This window comes from Mixophyes fleayi, chromosome 6 (assembly GCF_038048845.1).
Source record: "Mixophyes fleayi isolate aMixFle1 chromosome 6, aMixFle1.hap1, whole genome shotgun sequence".
NCBI classification, from domain to species: Eukaryota; Metazoa; Chordata; class Amphibia; order Anura; family Limnodynastidae; genus Mixophyes; species Mixophyes fleayi.
The window spans coordinates 132,552,202-132,568,256 of record NC_134407.1 but is presented as its reverse complement, the minus strand read 5'-3'; the positions used below and the strand labels follow the sequence as shown (position 1 = coordinate 132,568,256).

At 44.2% G+C, this 16,055-nt stretch overlaps 1 protein-coding gene across 5 annotated transcripts in view; it reads right to left on the bottom strand.

The window, feature by feature from the left end:
* Positions 1–16,055, bottom strand: part of LOC142094377 (uncharacterized) — a 55,065-nt gene that overhangs the window by 13,643 nt on the left and 25,367 nt on the right. For all 5 annotated transcript variants that reach the window (XM_075176454.1, XM_075176455.1, XM_075176453.1 and 2 more), the window contains 5 exons: positions 14,225–14,397; positions 13,428–13,757; positions 12,774–12,879; positions 11,466–11,596; positions 11,078–11,198 (listed from right to left, as the gene is read on the bottom strand). In XM_075176454.1, coding sequence (XP_075032555.1) covers positions 11,078–11,198; positions 11,466–11,596; positions 12,774–12,879; positions 13,428–13,757; positions 14,225–14,397 — 861 coding nt within the window. The remainder of the gene's footprint in view (positions 1–11,077; positions 11,199–11,465; positions 11,597–12,773; positions 12,880–13,427; positions 13,758–14,224; positions 14,398–16,055) is intronic.

The following is a 16,055-nucleotide window of genomic DNA, read 5'->3' as shown; positions in this document are numbered from 1 at the left end:
ACTCCCATTAAGTTACACAGACAATGCTGTGCTAACAATCATAATTTATAATACCACTTATAACTACCAACGCAAACATTAGATAAAGTGACAGTATAGTGATGCACAAACAATGGCAGATGTAAATGAGAATTTTACACAAAGTACTGTTTTATAAGTAGCTGGGTGAAAATAACGTAATAAGTATTTAGGTCAGGACAGAAATACTTAGTAAGTTGTTTGCAAAAATAATACACAAATCCAAGGGAAAAGAATATTTTTTTTATCAAAGAATAATTTACAGCCAATATTAGGAGGAATAAGATCAAACAAACTAAAACAACAACATGTACAAAGAGTCATCACTCTGTGTCCTCCTTCATCCTCACACTCTGTGCCCCCTCCATACTTTTGCCCCTCCATTGCTATTTCCTATCACCATTTCCCCTCAATTTCTTTACTTACCATACTTGGCCTTCTTTCTTCTATCTTCACTTCTGTCTTCTTACCAATCTGGCAGCGCCCGGAACCCAGCATCCTTCTCTCTCCTGCCGCTGCTCACTGAATATGTCGGACGTGATGGCATTACGCCCGACATTCAATGCGAAGAGGGAGGAGAATGCTGGGTCCCGGGCGCCACCGGAATGGCAAGTTTGTTTGTTTGCTTTTTCCTCTGGCCACGGCACCCCTGTGACAGCGACACGGCACCCCTGGAAGCCGCGACGCACACTTTGGGAACCGCTGCACTATGGATTACACAGTGCATTATTCATTTGTCAACATCGCTTTCTTTCAAAATTCAACTTTCCTGTTTGTAGCATGGGGGAAGAAAGCAGTGATGGCGATTTCCACTCTGCTGCTGATATCACCCCACGTGAGCGCCCTTAAATTTCACAGCAGCACCTCAGCTTTCACACCATGCTGTAAACCTTCTTTGTTTGCAACTGTATCTGCAGGACTCCATGTGAAAGGAAGAAGAAAAAAATAATAAGGAATAAAAAAAAAAAAAAAAAGGCTTTGCAGACAACGCCATGTCTCGCTTTTCCCTCCTGACTCTTTAGAGGGGCCTCAACTGCAACAAATGGGGAACTCCTTCCTACACAACCAGAACACTCCCTGGTTCTACCTATATGTGGTCAAACTTGTGGTGAACCAAAAACAATTCACAAGGACACAATGAAATATATTCCAGGGCTCCCTGCTGCTACAGTAAATCTGGGAGAACATGGCCTCCAAGGGGCTGCACCCCTTGTATGATGCCCCCCACTCCTCAAGTCCTGGGAGGATGCTGTTCCAAGAACTCTGACCCACAGCAGGCGCCCGCCTAGCCCCGTGTTCACGGAGAGGGGAAGGTCCAGTCAAGCTGCCGGAAAATCTGGGCGCCTGGGACTGGATGTCAGAGTATGGGTCTCTAACCCTCTGGGAATGACGTCTCATCAAAGGCCCCCCTGAAAAGGTTGGTGAAAGGATCCAAACCTGGGAACCCTATTTGGTTCAGGGATACTCAATGAAAAGAAGGTATTCTTACCTCCCTTGGCCTGACAGATAATTATCTCTAATTCAGGGCCAAAGAGGACTGAACCAGAGTAGGGAAGAGCCTCCAGAGATTTCTTTGCCTTTGCGTCTGCATTCCAGGACCTCAGACAGAAAGTCCTACGGGTCACTACTGCAGATGCCAAAAAAGATGAGGAACTGAGGCTGTGCACAGATAACCCGAGGCCTCCTTTGAATGTACAGCCAGGGGAAGAAGATCTGAGTCTTGTAACCCTGCTGCCAGCTGGCGAGCCCAGGTCTCTTTTTCACTGGGTGACCCACGCTGAAGATAACCTAGGTCTTAGTGAGGCGATTGTAGAAAAAAATAAATTATTATGCATAAAACTGTGGTGGAAATTCTGTATAGAAAAATACATTTATTGACTCAAAATCAATAATGCAAACACAATTGCAGTGAGATTAATATAGCAAAAGATACCTAATAAAAACAATTAAAATAATAAGTATATACTACTACAAAATAGGGTGGCTGGGCAGTCCAGTCCACTCCTAATTTATGTCCATAAACAGCTGTGTAAGAAAACAGTCTATAATCATAAATAGTGCAATATCAGATTCAGAGTTATATCGGTCTTGGGTAAAAGGTAGTATAAACTTGCCCTAGTAATATAGTGGCTTATAGGGAGAGTCCACCCCCTTTCTCAATATGAGCTCAGCCCAAATTCAAATCCACGGTCCAGCTTGATCTTTATATAGAAAATAGTACAAGTTTGGCTGTTGGCGAGAAAACGTCCCCAATATTTATAAATAAGTTCAGCCCAAATGGAATCCACAATCCAGTTGATGTATAGTTGTGCGGGTTGCAAAGAGGATAGAATCTCTGAATCAGAGTGTATAAATAACTCATTCTCTTTAGTTAAAGAGGTATGCCAATAAAACTCATGTGATGTGGTGGCTGATATATAAGCCTAAATAATGTCCACGATCCAGTATATGCACACAGGTGGTAAATAATCACTCTCAGAGAAAATATGTTAGTTATTAAAGAGGAGGATCTCTTATCCTTACATATATCTATATAACTGAAGAGGAGTCCGGGTACTTGGTGACCGAGATCTGAGTGAACAATAGACATCCAAAAAAGGTAACAAAATTGGAAAGGACCGTACTGAGGAAAATATAGTCCAATATTAAAAGTAGCAAAGATGAAGCAGTCAACGCGTTTTGTCAGAAACAACTGACTTTCTCAAGATAGCTCCACCCTCTATTCTGAGTCTATTTATAGTGGAAACCACTTGTAATTCGCAACCACAGCTGTGTGATTAACTTTTTATCATCTATTGTTATTTATAAAAACATAATGCATATTGATACATGATATAATACATACCAACACTACATATATAGTTGTGCATATACAGTAAAATTAAAACATATATGTATAAAAATTATAATCTGATGAGAGGCTGAAGAGAGGGCAAAAATCTAAGCTAAAACAAGGTTTAGTGAGGCACCTACTGCCAGGAAGATGGATTTAATAAAACCCTCCATCCTGCGGTCAGTGGCATCAGGGATTGCCGCAGAACCTGGCACTGGAAGAGTAGTATGTCTAACCAATCTGGTCACCAGCATATCCATCCTAGGAAATTGTTCCCAGCGGCCATATCTAAACCCTGCAGGTATTAGCGAATAGGAAATCTACATTGTATAATCGAATTTACGATCTGGCAGTTTCCAAGCTGATACAGCTGTATCTGTAAGCTTCACTGATGCCGGAAAACAGACAACCTGCTGTTTCCTGTGCTTAAAGAGGCCTAGGTCTGACCGAGGTTCCACTAGATCCAAAAGATTCAATGCCTGGAGAACTGCCAGAACCAGATCCTCAATGCCTTGATTCTTTGAGGGTTCAGATACATCACTTTCCTCCACCGAAGACCCTTCTGAGTCAGAAAGTGAGAGGAGAGGATAAGTGGACCTGACGCTTGGTTCTAGGAGAGTCCAGAAACAGATTTAACCAGTCCAGGTCCCAAACAAAGGACGTAAACCAAGCAGATTCTACCTGAAAAGGGTCTCTGCTTTTGAGGAGGTGGATGTCTGACCGACAAGGCTCAAGTTCACATCCAGCCCTGCTGCTGTTTGTTAAAGGGGCAGGAGAGGAAGTGAGTACCCCCAGTCTTCATCATCTCCATTTCAACGCTGGGATCTCCGCAGACAAGCAAGCGCGTGAATCCGTGCCAACACCGATTTGGGAGAAGGTGTGGGTGTCCTACTCCTCTGGCACTCAAAACACACTGATGTTTGCACAGGGTTGTAGAGGCGATATAACCTGTTGGCAGGAAGTTAACTATTTGAATGCCTACACCATGTCCCTCATACAACCCCATGGAAGCAGTGTCCCCCAGAAAGGATGAAGGAGAAAAGAGGATTTATGTACTTACGTTAAATCCGTTTCTCTGATTCCGTCTGGGGGACACTGCTTACCATGGGTTGTGGAGGGAGCTTGGGGAGTTGGCACCTAACTAGTTAACTTTAGTACTGCCGACAGAACCCTCCCCTCTACAATCCCCCTGCCCCCTCTTGTTCAGTTAATTAAAAAGCCCAAGGAGAAAAGGGCAGTCAAACAAGAGCACACAAAAGAAAAGCAGAAGGGAAGGATCGCAGTGTCCCCCAAACGGAATCAGAGAAACGGATTTAACGCAAGTACATAAATCCTCTTTTCTCTTTCATCCAGTCTGGGGGACACTGCTTACCATGGGGACGTTCTAAAGCAGCCCCTAAAGGGTGGGACTACTCTGAAAGCCCAAGTCGTAAAGCACTACGAGCGAAATTTGAATCCGCAGAAGCAAATACATTAAACTGGTAAAACTTTGTAAAGGTGTGGACATAGAACCAGGTGGCTGCCCTGCAAAGCTGGTCTGCAGAAGCCCCATTTCTCGCTGCCCATGACGCCCCTACCGATCTGGTGGAATGGGCCGTAAGTCTCTCTGGCACCTGACGGTTAGCCTTTATGTAAGCCTGCTTAATGGTAGCCGTAATCCATCTTGCAATGGACTGTTTTGAGGCTGGCCAGCCTCTCTTATTGGCATCATACAGAACGAACAAGGAATCAGTACGCCTCACTTGAGAAGTTTTTTTTACATAAATGCGGAGAGCCCTAACCACATCTAACTTTTCCATAGAATCTGAATCCGAATGGGAAGAGGGAGAAAAAACCGGAACTACAATTTCCTGGTTCAGATGGAAAGCCGAAACTACCTTAGGAACAAAGGAAGGGAGGGTTCTTAACACTGCTCTGTCTTCGTGGAAAACTAGATATGGTTCCCGGCAAGACAGAGCACCTAATTCTGAAACCCTAGGCGCAGATGCAATAGCCAGAAGAAAGAGGACCTTCCAGGTCAACCACTTCAAATCGGTCACAAGTAAAGGCTCAAAGGGAGGCCCTTTAAGCATGTCCAGCACCAGGTTGAGATCCCACGGCTCTGTAGGCAAAACATAGGGAGGCTGAATATACAAGACTCTAGCCCTCCAGAGGCTGGCTTCAACAGCCATGCCGTTAAAGTGAGTTGAGGTAAATTCTGGTAACGGAAGGGACCCTGCAGAAGATGGTCATCTCGAGATGGAAGACGAAACCACACACCTTCTGCCATAGAGAGTATGTCTGCGTACCAGACTCGGCGCGGCCATGAGGGAGCTATTAGAATTACTGGCAGACCTCCCTGTTTTACTCGTCTGAGCAGACGAGGAAGCATGGGAATCGGAGGGAACAGGTATCCCCACCTGAAGTCCCATGACATCGTCATAACGTCTACTGCCACCGCTAAGGGGTCTCTTGCCCTTGCGCAAAATCTGTGAACCTTCCTGTTGTGTCTGGAGGCCATGAGATCTATATCCTGGAAGACCCCACTTCTGAGCCAGGGTCTGGAACACTTCCGGATGGAGTGACCACTCCCCTGGCATCATCTGATTTCGACTTAAGTAGTCGGCCTCCCAATTTCTTATTCCTGGAATGAATATTGCTGGAACATATTGTTCTACCCAAATCAAGATTTGAGCTGCAACATTCATTGCAGCTACACTCCTGGTTCCTCCCTGTCTGTTGACATATGCCACTGCCGTGGCATTGTCGGACTGAACTCTGACAGGGTAGCCCTGAAGGAGGCACTGGGCCCCCCGGAGGGCTAAAAGAATAGCCTTCAATTCCAGCACGTTTATACACAGGGTCAACTCCTGAACCGACCAAATGCCCTGGAGTCTGAGGTGTAGGATTACCGCCCCCCAACCTGTCAGGCTGGCGTCTGTTGTGGCTATGATCCATGACCATGGAGCGAAGGACCTGCCCACTATCATGTGATCCTGAATCAGCCACCACTGGAGTTATTCTCTCGTCCTCGGGGATAGAGAGATCATCTGGAGATCAAAGCGTAGGTGGGATCCTGACCATTTTGTCAACAGATCCCACTGGAAACAACGAGAATGGGCTCAACCGAAGGGGGATGGTCTCGAAGGAGGCCACCATCTTTCCCAGCAGCCGCATGCACAAGTGCATTGAGGGGCTGGGGGAAGACAAGACCTGGGATGTTATGCTTTGAATTGAAGCGATCTTCTCCACAGGCAGGAACACCTTTTGCTGGCTGGTGTCCATGATGAGGCCTAGAAAAAACATGCATTGACATGGAACCATCTGGGATTTCTTTAAATTGATCAGCCATCCGTGGCCCTCGAGAACCACCAAGGTGAGGGACAAGTGATGACGTAAGCAAATCTCTGAGGAGGATTTGATGAGCAGATCGTCCAAATAAGGCACGACCTGGACTCCCTGAAGGTGAAGACATGCTGCCATAACTGACATGACCTTCATGAAAACCCTCTGCGCTGTTGAGAGGCCGAAGGGGAGGGCCCGAAACTGATAGTGGAAGGATCCCACCGAGAATCTTATGAGAGACCGATGGTGAATCCATATAGGAATATGGAGGTATGCGTCCTTTATGTCTACGGACGCCATAAACTGATCCTTCTCTAAGCCGTTTATTACCGACCTTAGGGATTCCATACGAAACTTGTCCACCCTTAAGTGCACATTGAGGCCCTTTAAATTTAGGATGGGACGAAAGGAGCCATCCGGTTTCTTGACCAGAAACAGGTTCGAATAAAACCCCTGTCCCTTCTGGAAATCTGGAACCCTGCAGATAACTTTTTGAGAAAGAAGAGAGGCGACACAATCCTGTATAGCCTGTCTTCTTAAAGGATCTCGGGGTAGCGGAGTCTGGAAAAAACGATGTGGAGCCGGGCCTAACAGGTCTATTCTGTACCCCTCGGATATAATACCCCGAATCCAAGTATCTTGGGAGGACTCTGCCCATTGTTCCTGAAACAAAGACAGACGTCCCCCCACTGGCGCCCCCTGAATAACAGAGTGGTCGTCAGGACGTAGGCTTCTCCTGGGCCTTGGAGGCCTGGCGCCTAGCTGCAAACGAGGATCTCCCCTTGGCTGAGGAGCCTCGAGAATTGGGTTGTCTGCCTCTAAAGGACTGTCCTTTAGGAAAGGAGGTCCCCCAAAAGGGCTGACGAAAGGAGCTGACCCTAGGGTTTCTGCTCCTGCTAGGAAATACAGGCAAGGAAGTGATTTTGCCACCTGTTGCCTGTAAAATCAGGGTATCCAACTCCGGGCCGAACAAACCTGCTGCTGAGAAAGGAATGGTTTCCATGGACCTTTTTGGTTCAGCATCGCCTTCCCAGGATTTCAGCCATAACATTCTTCTTGCTGAGATAGATGCAGCCTGAATAGAAGAAGATACAGCCGCTGTGTTCTGGGCCGCCTCGTACAGGTACCCCGATGCCTCCTTCAAATGCAAAGCCAGGGGGAGTAACTCGGAGTCCTGTAAGGCTTCTGCTAGCTGGTCTGCCCATGCTTCCATGGCTTTAGCAACCCAAGCTGAAGCAAATGTGGGCCTAAAGGAAGAACCCGCAGCCGCAGATATAGATTTCAGCTGGGATTCTACCCTGCGGTCATTGACATCTTGCAGAGATGCAGAACCTGGGGCTGGGAGTAAGGTGTGCTTGGCCAAACGGGCTATAGGAATATCCACTTTTGGAATACTCTCCCAGCGAACCACATCCTCTTCCTGCAATGGATACAAGGAAGAAAATCTTTTGGGAACAGTGAAGCTTTTCTCAGGCTGTTTCCAGGCTCCTTCTGCAATATCTTTAAGTTCTACGGAAGGGGGAAAACGGCTAGCCTTTCTTTTGGCCTTCTTAAAAAGATTTCTGTCTCTAGGAATCGGATCCTCCGGTTCTGGGAGGTCCAACGCCTGTCTTACTGCTAAAACCAAATCGTTAATAAATTGGTTCTTAGAGCTTTCATCCTGTCCCAAAGGTATAACCTGGTCAGAATCAGAGTTAATTTCCCCCTCTTCCTCTGAAAACTCCTCAGAATCTGAAAGGACCATAAGGGTATTATCAGATCTAAGCCGCTTTCTTCTAGCAGGCGGAATGTTCGGGGATTCGAGTAACTGGTTCAGTTTATTCAAACCCTTTAAAAAAGCTGCGGACCATGGCGGCTCTGTGGGAACAGGGGCTTGGTCCGTCTGTAGTGAGGAAGGTCCTGGTATGGACGTTCCACCAGAACCAGAGGAAACAGGGAGGGCCGACGGTGTACTAGGATTATTAGCCACCGAAGTTGCCACACTAGCCAACAATTGATTGGATTGAGAAACCATGTGGGCTAAAGAGGAAACCGACTGTGTCAGGGAGGCCACCCAGGCCGGTTCCTCCGATGGAGGGGCTGCCACCTTTTGGGATTGCGCTGGGGGGACTCCTACATCACAAACAGAGCAGAGCGCCAACGGGTCCTTCTGCCCACAAGGTAATTTTACATGACATTTTGAACATGTGAAATATTTTGCCATAGCTCCCTTTCCCTTATCTGACATTTTTATAAAGGAAGGCACACCAAACAGACAGATTTAAACTGAAAAAAATATTTTTTTTCTGAGTAGAGAGAGAGAGAGAGAGATATGTGTGTGTAGAGGGAAAATAACTACAAGAATCAACTAATCTAGATATAAAAGTTGTACTTGTAATATTTTAAACACAAGTTAAAATTTAACCAGGTAGGAGAACTATAAAATTATCCCTACTAGCTCAATTGTACACAGCAACACAGAATATGTGTTTAAATAAAACAGATACTTAGCCCATAGGCCAAAATAGGGGAGAAGTCCAACAGCAGTATCCTGGTGCCTGCTCCCTCAGATCTGTTCCCTGTTCCCGGGCTTCTCCTTGGCGCCAGAAGACTGGGACAAACCATCTCTCTCTCAGGAAGGAGGGGGGAGCTCTATGTGTTAACTCCCCCCCTTCAGTAATGCTGCTTCTGCAGCGATTCTGTGGCCGATTAAAAAATAAAAGGTATTTTTGTAGCAGAGTAGTGGAGACCTCCAGGGGAGGTCTCCGCAGCGGATAATACCCGATGCCCCCTCCTATGCATGAGGGGGGATCCAGGTATAGCCTTCTCCTTAGGATCTCCTTCCCGAAATCCAAGATGGCCACCGCCAACTGAAACATTCGATAACCGGCGCTCTATGCCTGCAGTGGCAGCGCCGGTTATCGGGGAGGCTCCAGGAGTGACAGCGGTCCGCGAGACCGCTTGTCACTACCAATTCAGACACCCGTTCCTCCTGTCCCTGTCAGTGAGAGCCGCTGGCTCTCATCTGACAGGGGAGTGCCTGCGCTGCTCAGCTGTGAGTGTGTTCTCTATAGTAGAACACACTCCAGCATTGCCACCTGTAACAGAAAGTTAAAAAATAAAAGAATAAAATCAAAGTATATAAATTTATACTAAGCACTAAAAAACACTGCCCAACTCCGCGGGCACCTAAAAAAAACTGAACAAGAGGTGGCAGGGGGATTGTAGAGGGGAGGGGTCTGTCGGCAGTACTAAAGTTAACTAGTTAGGTGCCAACTCGCCAAGCTCTCTCCACAACCCATGGTAAGCAGTGTCCCCCAGACTGGATGAAAGAGAAAATAAAATGACCTTAAAAGGTTTACCAAAATAAAAATATATTGTAGATTAAGTCCTATAACTAGATCTTTATCAATCACTAAAAAAAATCTCAATAATCACTATCCAATATCCATGTCAAACAAAATGCAGTTTAATAGCACAACTAGTCACAAACAAAACAATCATTCAATGTCTATAAACCCCTTATAATCTCTGAGAAACTAACTGCTCATGCACTATATGGACAAAAGTATTTGGCCACAACTGTTAATTATTGTATTGAGGTGCTTCAATCAGACCCGTTGCCAGAGGTGTATAAAATCAAGCACCTAGTCATGCAGTCTCCATTTGCAAACATTTGTGATACAAAATGGGTCGTTCTGAAGAGCTCAGTGACTTCAAGCGTAGTACTGTGATAGGATGCCACCTTTGCAATAAGACTGTTCGTGAAATTTCGTCCCTGTTGGATACTCCAGTCAACTGCAAGTGATATTATTAGAAAGTAGAAGCATTTAGGAACAAACAACTCAGCCACGAAGAAGAAAGACCGAAGAAGACCACGTAAAATCACAGAGCGGGATCAACGACTGCTAATGCTCATAAAAGTCCCCGATGCTCTGCTGATTTCATAGCTGAAAAGTTCGAAACTTCCACCGGCATTAATGTAAGCACAAAAACTGTGCAACAGGAGCTTAATGGAATGGGATTCCATGGCCGAGCATCTGCATGCAAGCCTCACATCACCAAGACCAGTACTAAGCGTCGGATGGAGTGGTGTAAAGCACACCGACAATGGACTGTGGAGCAGTGGAAACGTGTTCTGTGGAGTGATGAATCACGCTTCACTGTTTGGCAGCCAGATGGGCGAGTCTGGGTTTGGCAGATGCTGGAAAAATGTTACTTGTCTGACTGCATTATGCCAACTGTGAAGTTTGGTGGAGGAGGGATAATGGTATGGGGCTGTTCTTCATGGTTTGGTCTACGCTCCTTATCTCCAGTGAAGAGCAATCTTAATGCTTCATTTTGGAATGCTATGCTTCCAACTTTGTGGCAACTATTTGGGGATTACCCATTTCTATTCCAACCTGACTGTGCCCCAATAAACAAAGCAAGGACTACAAAGACATGGTTTGATGAGTTCGGTGTGAAAGAATTTGACTGGCCCGCATAGAACTTGACCTCAACCATATCGAACACCTTTAGGATGAACTGGAACGGAGATTGCGAGCCAGGCCTTCTCTTCCAACATCAGTGCCTGACCTCATAAATGCTCTACAGAATGAATGGGCACAAATTCCCACAGAAAAACACTCCAACATCTTGTGGAAAGCCTTCCAAGAAGAGTGGAAGCTGCTATCGCTGCAAAAAGGGGGGACCAACTTCATATTAAAGTATATGTATTTGAATACAATGTCATTACAGTCTCTGTTGGTGTAATGGTCAAGCATCTGAATACTTTTGTCCATATAGTGTATTTCTCATTCCTGAGATGTGAGAACAGAAGTGAAAAAGAAAGTGGATAGAATAAGAGTTTGCTGGCAGACAGACAGGAAATAGTATAGTTGTATCTGGCAAGTACTAAAATGATTCCCAGCCCTCACTGACCTGTGTGTGTCCTCATGTGTCTGGACAGCTTGAAGGAATCAGTGGTGGCGAAGCTGCAGTGCTCACAACTAAATGGACGATTATCACCATGAACCTGGACATGCAGTATCAGATCAACGGCCTACACAAACAAAAGATACAATAAAATCCTGTTGCCCAGAAAATGTCTCATCCCACAAAATTTGCACAAGTTTCAGGAAAGAACAGTCTTTCAAGGACAATCATTACAGCGCCTTAAGTTTTATAGGAACGCCCCACTAAACAAATACAACATGACAAGTTTTGTCCAGTACATAGATTGTATATAAAGGGAAAAGAAACATTATAAATTTCAGTTACAATGGAGCATGAATCACATTTTAGTGCAAACTCTGCCACATCTACATACCTCTGTGGTCTCATGTTCACAAAAAGGACACTTAAACAGGTTTTCTGGCTTATGATATTTCTTATGCTTGAGGAGCTCTACGCCGGTCGCAAACGCTTTATCACAGTCTTTACATCGGTGTAGCTTTACCTCTGTCAGAATGAAAGGCATATTAGTAATAGGAGGTTACCAAAACCACAACATCATCATATTGTAGCTTTTTTTTTTTTTCTAGAATGAAAGGGACGACATTGAAAGGTGCGACGTTTTCTAGTGACCAGTCAGATATGTGCAAGTTAAAATTATTTTCTTTTCACCAGTTTTAGAAGCTGGTGCCTGGAGCCTGACTGCCTATTACAAAGGAAAAATTAGCCTCGCAAATATTTATGGTGAGCATTTCGGTTTTGCAAGAGTCAAACCTGTACTAGAAAAATGCCCCTTGACCTGGCAATCCAAACATATTAAGGGTTTGGGGATTAAAATTTCAAATAATTGACCAAACATGCATGAACCCAACTTTACCCAACTACTAGCACAAAGCAAATCGATATGTGGTGGGCTCACAAGGGCTCCTGCTCCGCATTCTTCAGAACCTCAGACCCTGCCTCGTACCTGTACTTGGCCTTGCATCTCCATCAAAATTTGGGCCAAATTTAGCAATGACCTCAATATTCTTGTTTACGACCTCTCCCTCTCAGCATAGTGACCCCAGATATTAACCTTAACTGTTGGGAGGAAGAAGGCACCACAGCTCTATAGGAGCCATGTTTAAAAACGGGACCTTTATAAATAGCTACGGATCCAACGGTGGCCCTTAACCCTTTCCCCAGACTGGAGCAGTGCCTCTATATTCAAACAGGGAATTTCCTCCTTATGTTCCTCTCATAACCCCAGCTTTCCTATTAAGTCTTTCACAAATAAAATCTGGGAAATAGTGCATCTGAAAAGCCGAGATGTGTCCGTTTCGAACATCAGAAATTCTTTCTAAACTAGTCCACTGCTTACCCCTAGTCTTGAGAATAAATGGGAAACACACTGCAACATAATTGTACAACCGCCAGTTTAATTGTTAAACATTTGCCGATTTAACAAATTAAACCCTAAATCATAAATTAACAGATTATTTTTAGCTAATATAGTGTGTAATAATGTATACACACACACACACATCCCTATCTGATATTCTATAACACAGCAAAACCTTTGATTACCTTTTATAAAACTACACATGGAGGTCAGACCCATCACTGTATCTGATAAAAATTAATTAAATCTAGTTAACAGTTTCTGTATTAAACATTAGTTTACATTAAGAGAGAACATTCTTACCCATCTGTTCTTCCGGGGTGACTAGTTGAATCCTCTTTCCCTTCCTGGCTGTTATTGGGGGCTCAGAAGTGTCCGTTTCCTGGAGGCTACACTCAGGGTTCAAGCTCTTCAAATAGAGAACACAATATAGGAATTATAAACCCCACAAGAAATATGTTAGGTACAGTATGAAGCTACTCTTCATTATTCCAATTAGGTTGTCTCTAAAGCACTTTGCATGTGGAGGAGAAAAAAATAGCCTGCACTGAAGAGCCCTAACATAGATGAAACAGTGTCTATAAGTGGGAGTGTTGCGTCTGCTCTACTTCAGGCCATGCACTGAAAGAAAAATAATCAGTGTTTGGCAGAGCTGACTAGATGCAAGTAACAAAATGCCACAACATGGTTCTGGTGTTTTTCAAATACACATTATCCCAAATTGTCTAATACTGGCAAAACCTTTAGGAAGTTCAATGTGGAGTGCAAAAATGTTAGGGAATTTAGAGTGTAGGCTCCAAAGGGGCAGACACTGATGTGACACTGATGATACAGCGCTGCAGAATTAGTGGTGTCATAAATAACTGATGATGAAATATCTTCTAGAAAACGTATTCAGTATGTTGTCTGTATTATCAAACACTAGTGTGACATTGTTTAATTGCCATGTCCACATACCTGCTCCAATCCACTCTGTGTGGGCTGAATAATGGTAGAAGGGTCCATGGCTATGACTATGGGTTCAGAGGAGTGAGGACCCACCAGTGGCTGCAGAACTTGTCCCAGATCCTGAACTTCATACACTTCAGTGTTCATCTGGTCAGCGCTCTGCACCACTATAGCTTGTACAATGCTGCCATCCTCCACCTGCATGGGGATGCTGTGTAATTCAGTCACAGTGCCAGACTGCTCATTCCCGTCAATCTTCAAATACAACTGCGTCTCCCCATTCGTCGGTACAAAGTTCCATGCAAATTCATCTTTTGTTTCCGAATCTTGTCCATCCACCTATCAGCAGATAATAGAAAAAAAAAATGTACATAAAAGAGACCACACACACTGCACTACCATATTATAACAATCTAAGCAATGTATAAAACAAGGTTTACTTATCTACCCCTCACCCCCCCCCCCCCCCCCCCCAAAAAAAATAGTTTTGGGTATTTTTCTTTCATCTTTTCTATTTCAAGTAATTATACTTACATTATTGAGCCTATTCAACCAATATATCAATTAACACATGTTATGCTGATGTAGAAACAAAATTGTATCTTCGCGAGTGCCCCTTTAACTTGACATTATAATTTGTGCAATATCCCCTTACCCTTACCCAGTTTCTGTTCCTCTCTCCAGACTCATCTTACAGAATTTTGCATAGAGCAGCAATGTCCAACTACCCATAGTTTAAGAGATATTCGGATATAAAATATATAAGTATATATAATATATTTGAGTTGTGAAAGCAGTTTACTCACATTCTTGTGGTCGGTCTTTGTGTTTTGTTTCCCAGATTTTATTGCTACTTGCACCTCATTCCTGTGGCTCAGCTGATGCTGCCGGAGAATGTAACGCTCATGAAACGTTTCAGGGCAGAAGCGACACTTCAGCGGAGTTTCCAAGTAGGTGTGCTGCTTGCGGATGTGAACCTCTGCAAACAATATGTTACCAAACAGATTTCAAAATGCCCAAGCTACAAGTTACACACCATTTAGACCTAAAAATATAAGCTGACAGACTTTGGTATTTGTGAATGGTTTTCAGTTTCCATACTATGACAGAATGCAAAAGTATGGGTATTGCATTGACATTTGCTGTGGGCAAGTCGGCTACTACCGCCCTTGTTGTGGTGCGTGCACTATGTATTCAGTAATATAAACATAGCCAAGCAATGTATTACTCCTTTCTAAAATACTGTCACAATTAAGTGGAGTACTAAAGTCTACATCCAGTTGCAGATGATTACAAAGATATCCAATACTCAGATTTGGCACTGGAAAAATAGATGCCATGTCCAAATGAAAAGGTAACAGGAATGTGGCATCCATAAGGAAAAAAAAATAGGATTTATATACTTACGATAAATCTGTTTCTCTGATCCCTTCTGGGGGACACTGCTACCATGGGGTTGAGTAAGGGGGAAGTAAGAGTTGGCACTTAACAAGTTAAGTTGGGTATAAAGACAAGAATCTTGCCTTGATTAACAGCTTGTCCCAGTAAGGATTTATGATCACCACCCTTGCCCTCAAAAAAGCATCCATAACTGCCCTGATCTTGGTGCTGTTGCCAGACCAAAAACAGTAGAGCCTAAAATTGATGATGATGAGACTTGGCTGTGAGTCTGGGAAGGACGTGATGACCTTCCCAGATCAGGAAACACTAGGACACATGCTTGAAGTCCATGGACACCATGAACTTGTTACACTTTATGTTGTTTATGACTGATCTCAGAGACTTCACCATGGACTTGTCACTACAATGCTAGGTGTTTAGAGATTTTAGGTTCAAAGTTCTGTCTGGTTTCTGTACCAATAAAAGAACTGAATAGAAACCCAACCCAATCTGCTCCACCGGGACTAGAATGATCACACCTCCAACTTTTCCTGAGAAGTGAAATTACAGAACTTGAAGACCTCTAAATTTGGATGCATAAACGGGAGAAAAGGGCCTAACTAATAATTTTATGCAGTTCAGGCCCAGAATTTGACCACTGCAGGCTCTGGCTTCTGCAGGGCCTAGCTGAAGATTCTAAAATCCCCTCCAATGAGGATATACACTCACCGATACCAGAACAGGCTTCACCAATCAGATTCAGTCATTGTCAGAGTGATCTTTCTCTAGAAGTTACAATGCAAGGTATTGTGAGGGCCTAGTTGTCATACAGTCCGAGTTATGGGTCCCAGAGTGACAAACACATCCTCTCAGAAATTGAGTTTACAAAAAAGAGCACTTCAATGAAATGGAGCTGGTCTGAGGAGAGCAGCAGCCTGTTCCAGGCAGCCGGTGTTACGGTGTAACTTTGCAACAGGAAGATGCTGCTAGAGGATCAACTCTGCTGCTATACTTGACATGCTGTTTGATAAGTAATCCTATTGGTAACGTATGTATCATGTGGAGAACCTCCTCCCTGACCCCACACTATCCATCTGTCAGTCTAGAAAAGACACTGGAGAATACTGAATACTTGTGCCAATCCCCACAGGCATATTTGATCCACTGCAAATGTCACTTTAGAAAGGGAAAAATCCTGTGGTTCTGCCGCTTTTCTCAAGAGATGAGGCATGCAATGAAATAAAGTGAAATAAATAA